Source organism: Diadema setosum, chromosome 15 (genome assembly GCF_964275005.1).
Source record: "Diadema setosum chromosome 15, eeDiaSeto1, whole genome shotgun sequence".
Lineage (NCBI taxonomy): Eukaryota > Metazoa > Echinodermata > Echinoidea > Diadematoida > Diadematidae > Diadema > Diadema setosum.
This window is the reverse complement of record NC_092699.1, coordinates 15,090,635-15,096,634: the sequence shown is the minus strand read 5'-3', so window position 1 is coordinate 15,096,634 and position 6,000 is coordinate 15,090,635. Positions and strand designations below refer to the sequence as shown.

The 6,000-nt window shown below is 39.1% G+C and overlaps 1 protein-coding gene across 1 annotated transcript in view; it reads left to right on the top strand.

Annotated features, from left to right (window-relative positions):
* Positions 1 to 721: 721 nt before the first annotated feature.
* LOC140239055 (neprilysin-1-like) overlaps positions 722 to 6,000 on the top strand; it is a 47,648-nt gene continuing 42,369 nt past the window's right edge. The window contains exon 1 of the mRNA XM_072318951.1: positions 722 to 944. Coding sequence (XP_072175052.1) covers positions 722 to 944 — 223 coding nt within the window. The remainder of the gene's footprint in view (positions 945 to 6,000) is intronic.

The following is a 6,000-nucleotide window of genomic DNA, read 5'->3' as shown; positions in this document are numbered from 1 at the left end:
TAATACGAGGTGTATATTTTGCTACGACATACCCGTGCGCTCTGGCATTACAGAGATTCTGCGTGTTTTTGTTCGTCTGAATATCCACTGATGATTCTAAAGGCACATTTTACGTCGTGCGAACAAAATGACTGCTTCGCTGGCTAGCAACAGCACTCGCCGGTTCAGTTCGTAACATGCATTCGTGTCGAAACACTGGCGGAGCACACACACGAGCATGACACTTCTCACAAGAAGCACCAAGGTGCGAAGGCGAGGCGCACGCGTGCTAAACGCGGCATTCTTCGCTAGGAAATTGGTTCTCACGAACGGGCAAGCATCGGCTTACCCTGGATCTGGGCACCTCCGTCTTGAGTAGATAATGAAGTAATCGGAGAGGGGGGAACATTGTCTCGGCTGCGGGGTCAGAAAGAGTCAACGAGTTTTTGAAATTGCGATTATCCGCCGAGATTCGCTCTCACTTCGCGCTACTCACCTCTCTGAATTACCGTAGCGCCACTGAGACGCTGTCGTCACCTGCGAGCTGTGTGGAGAGAATGTACGCCGGAAGGCTCGCAGCCGATGTACATAACCAAACACTCGAACACGTGGGGTAAATAGAACGATTACCCGCCACACAGCCCTTTTTGAAGTTGGAGTGTGTGGGGATTTTTTTTCTGTCTTCTTGCCTGTAAGTCGCGAGCTACCGTTTTCGCGCGTTATTAGGAAATACTTCAGCATCATGGGTGATTCGAAGGAGGCTGAGTACGTTTCTGTATCTGTGGAGGAGCCGGGCAAAAAGGCCGCGAACAATACGAATGCGAGGAAATCGTCGCTCCGGGCGCAAGGAGTAAAATGCGTGAAAAGACGGACTACCCTGGAGAAGATTCTCATCTTTCTCCTCCTCGTCATCGTCCTGTTGGCAGTCCTGCTCGTCGTTGGGCTCATCATCAGCAGGCGAAAAGGTGAGACGTTACTGCAGTCAAGATATATCTTTGTTTGTGTGTGGAGTGCCTTGATACCCCCCCCCAAAAAAAAAAAAAAACAACCCACAACCCCCCCCCCAAAAAAAAACAACAACAACAACCAGTTGTCACATTTTGCAATTTTTTTCCTCTAATACCACTAAAGGTATAAGGAGATAGGTAAATTTATTTGGTATCACAGCAGTAAAAGAAAAAAAAAACCGCATTCAATTCCAAAATGCTTGCAAATATATATATATAGGGTAGTAACAGTTCTAAAATGCTCTTTTGTTGAAAAAGGAATATATATATACATGTATATGTACACATACATATACATATACATATACATATACATTAATACACCATCTGGTAAATTTCACTGCTATAATCTAATTTAGACGTCATTAAGTTTTTTGTTTTTGTTTTTGTTTTTGTTTTTTGCTCGAGATTCCGTGATGCTAAACATCTGAAAGCTTCTTCATTCAGACGTTGATTACGATGATACATTGCAGCTTCTGAACGGAAGTCTTCCGAGATATATAATGATTATGTTTGAAAGAGTGATGTCCACATATTAGGACCAGCCATCGGAGGCTTGAAACCCGACGTGGACAGAGTAGATGGCAAACACGAGTCATCGTCAAGATTCTATCACACCGTGGATGAGTCACAAGTGTGGTGATTACCACGGTGATGACTTAACGTTTATCTAAGGATGACTAAAAGACGCCATTCTCTTTTTGTAAAGAAAATTAAAGACATACATCATGTGCAAAGAACTCACTACATGTAGGAGTGAAATATGGAACATGGTTGAAAAAAAAAAAAAACCCAGCAGCAACTGTTGGGTTATTGCAAATATGAGTTCAAACCTTCCTAAATCATATCTAGTGAGAAAACCAATATGAACTTTGTGAAGTGTGCCATATCACGCCATATGTGCCATATGGTAGTTAGATAACATATCAAGAAGAAAGAACAAAATTACAATTGGTAGTACAAGTCATTACACAGTATCAACACAACTGCCCTACATGGTATTTTTACGTTGGGTTATTTTCTAAAGAAAAGAAAAATGTATTTTTCGTCATTTGCCTTACTTTATTCTCCAAGTTGAGCGGACTGATTTTTCCTGTTTGCGTCCTTCACAAACATTATGTATATATTACACGAGTATATTCTTATCGATATACACGTGTGTGTGTTTGTGTGTTGTATGCATTTTAGGTTCTTTGTATAAAGAGAAATGCCAAAAGTTGTTTAAACACGTAACCGTAGATAAGCACAGTCTTGAGAATTAGTTTCAAAATCCTAAACCAAAGGCATTTCGACTTATTCTTGTACGATAATAAATTTGGTGTACACAGGTGTAAGTGATGGTTTGTCCACAAAAGGTCCCACTAAACCTGGATCCCTCTAGTGATTTGATTTTTCCAGTGTTCCAGAAATAAACGCGATTAAAGAAAAAAATGCAGTACAGGAGACCTCCACCATAATCACAACTTGACCTAAACGGACACCATCATCATTGATCACAGTCTATACTGTAACATATGGAAAGGATTTGAACCCAGTGCCCTCTGTCAATGGTTGCGTAGCTTGAACCACTATGCCGCGGCATTGTACTCTGTGTTTTTGTCCATGTTTTGATAACTAGTGAACGATGCATCATGAACTTGGTGAGGGACATGTTTGAAGGCACTGGAAATTTACTTTTTAAGATTAGCTGGTTGCAGAATCATCTGTGTGCGGGGGGGGGGGGGGGGGCGGGGAGGGGGCAGGGACTGCTTCATTATACCAGCATCTAGCACCGTGACTCAGCACACCTGTCGCATCAGTGCATGGGTCAATTTTAGATGCTCGCCTCTCTGGGCACTGCTCGGAGGTGGAAAGAAAAGAAAGAAACCCAAACAAGCAAACACACATGATGAATCGGTGGTCTAGAGCGAATCAGGTATCCAGGTGATCAGATCATGTAGGCCTACATGTGAAATGGTTGCGACTCAAACTTACAATATATATATATGTGTGTGTGTGTGTGTGTATGTATGTGTGTGTTTATGTGTGTGTATCTGTGTGTCTTCGACTTACTGGGCGTCATCATAGATAATTCAGGAAATTCAGGTAATTCAGTGTGTGAGTGTGTGTGTGTGTGTGTGTGTCTGTCTGTCTGTCTGTCTGTCTGTCCCTGCGTCACAAAACCACCAGAAAGTCGCCATACGTGGAGTTTTAGTCAAGGGCAGATTCGGAAAAGAGCAGACTCTTAGCATTATAAATCAAATGACATATAACTCAGCACAAAAGAACTCTCTTAACTTATCTAAATAATCGAAAGATAATATACCCTGTCGAAAAGTGTTTACTGAGAAAGGAGGCTTTGAAGGTTAGGGTCTATTCAAGTAGGCCCCTACCTATTCTCATTCAGCCGAGCTATGCGCAATGTTTGATGTAAAAAACACACACCAAACAAACAGAAAACTAACAAACAAACAGGATATAAATCTCTTTAGCGACTACAACGAAGGGATTATCAGATTAAGTAGAAATTTTCTCTTGTCATTAAGGGCATTCTATGCATGAATACCACCGACTGTAAATGCAGGTAGCATCATCCTGACAAAAGCTATAGAATTGGAAAAAAGTGTAGTAGGGATTTTTAAGACATGAGAAGGGACCTCAAGGGTATGCCTAATCATACTATTTAAGAAAAAAAAGTTCCAGAAAAAAAGCAAAACAAACAAACAAACCCTATTTGCTATTCGTTTTTTGTACAATAATTGCTTTTTCAGAAAAAAACAACAACAACCAACGGAAAGCTAAAGAGTGATTTGGTTGATCAATGTCGACTATTTTGAGTCTTCTCGTAAAATGTGACTTCTTGTTGGTTTTGTAATGCACGGTCATATGCGATCTGTGCCTCAATGTTTGTGTGCTTTGTAGTATGTACAACGATTTGAGTGTATTGGTCAGACATGTACATGCAATTGGTGAATCGATGTTTTGCAAGTTATACACACTTTATGTACGCAATTGGGAAATTCCCATTAAAGAGCCATCGTATATTAGTAGGTGCGTGCATGTATGTGTGTACGTGTTTATTTGTGTGTTTGAGAAAAAGTAGGTGAATAGAAATATTCGATGCCTTCTATATACCATTGCTTGCTGTGAAATTTATAGACCTACCAAGCATATAACGAATATAAACTTGTATTTTACAGAAACCGACATTATGTATTAATAATCTTCCAACTATACTCATTTATCATGTACTTATATAAGCAACGATATGCCGGAGCACATATTAATTTAAGATGTGGCTTGGTTTGGTTTATTCAGATTTTATTTCTCTTTTTTATTGTCTGAGGTACACTTACAAATGATACAGAGAGTATGCGAGAAAAGCAGAAGATACGAACCACTAAAGGAATATAGTTATAGTCAATAATCAAGTCCTTTTATCAGTGACCGTGCATAAACATAACATGTAGGAAAGAGATATCAAGTACTTCTACGATAATCATCATCAAAGGAGGGCAGTCATATAAGCAGAACCCGACGTGGGTGTACCTCAAAAAAAAAAAAAGAAAAAAGAAAGATAAATACTTATACATTTACATTACTATCACCATACGTATTTTCCGAATTTAAAATTTGCGACGATAATTTCTTGTTTAAATGCTGGTGTAGGCAAGTGTTGGGGTGTTAGACTTTAACAAAGGAAATCGCAGTATTATTGAGTTTATGTCAGAATGTTGTGAGTGCAAGTCTGACAGTGTGGTATGCAGTTACAGAAAACATGACGGCATGATATAGTAGGTCTATGTACAGCGGTATCAGATCCCGGCTTCTCGGGAAGTATCTCAAGAGTTTATTGTACTGCAGAGTTGTGTTTTTGACATGATTTTCCAGAACCAGTCATCAAAATGAAACCTGACTCCATGATTAGTTGACGCTGACAAAAAGAAATAAAATCAAATAAACAGTGCTGTGAAAGTCACAAAGCCGTCGATGATATATATATATATATATATATATATATATATATATATATATATATATAAATAAGTGACAAAATTAAGAAATCTTTAAACGTTTTTACCAAAAAATAATCCACAACATTCTCATTAAAAAAAAAATGAAACGATGATGTTACTTTGAAATTATTATCAAGGTTTTAGAATACAGTACGCTGAATTGTCACCAGATCAGGCGCATCGTTGCTGTGATTTTAGAAATCTATAATCTAAACATGGAGGATTTGGAGCAGCGCATGCTTGTGTCTATTGCGGTCTAGTTCTTGTATCTCTCATATTGCATTTGTGCACGGTCTACTTGGTAATAAATGGGGCGGGTCGCCAAAGTCAAAAACCCATTTTGGTGCATGATTTATCACCAAGCGTCCGAGATTGTACGACTTTCAGTTGAACAAATGCATAGATTCCATGCATTTAAAAAAAAGTCACTGGAGAAAAAAGACACAACCAAAAGTTACAGACAAATATAATACGGGAGCCCTCCCTCAAGGGATGGAAGAATGATTATCCAAGTGAATATCGACTAGCAAATATTTCCCCTCTCACCTTCTACCTGTATTTTTTTTTCTTATTTTCATCTGTATTGCTCTGCCTGGGGATCCTAATCCTATGGTGTAAATTACAACATCATAACAATCGCACAGGTGCGTTTTAACTTTAATAATCAATATAACAAAAATCCAAAATATTTTGCTGTTTTTGTCATATTTTCCCTCTTTGTTCCTGAAGAATTGTAATCTTTCAATCTATACATTAGCTTCAGCTGTCGATACAGAGTGTTTGCATTCCGCAAGGTGAGTCTTCAGCTAAAAACTAAATGCAATAACGAATACACTTAATAATAGACTCTTTTATCCCCTGTGGCACTTCGCTCCGTACATGACACCTGCCATTGAGATAGCGTTGTTAGCTAGCACTCCTACAATGTTAACAGTCATTTTGGAAGTCAGACTTCATCTCAGCTCCCAACAAATCCCCACCCTCCTCTTTCTCCCTCTTTCCCACCCTCCCCTCTCCCT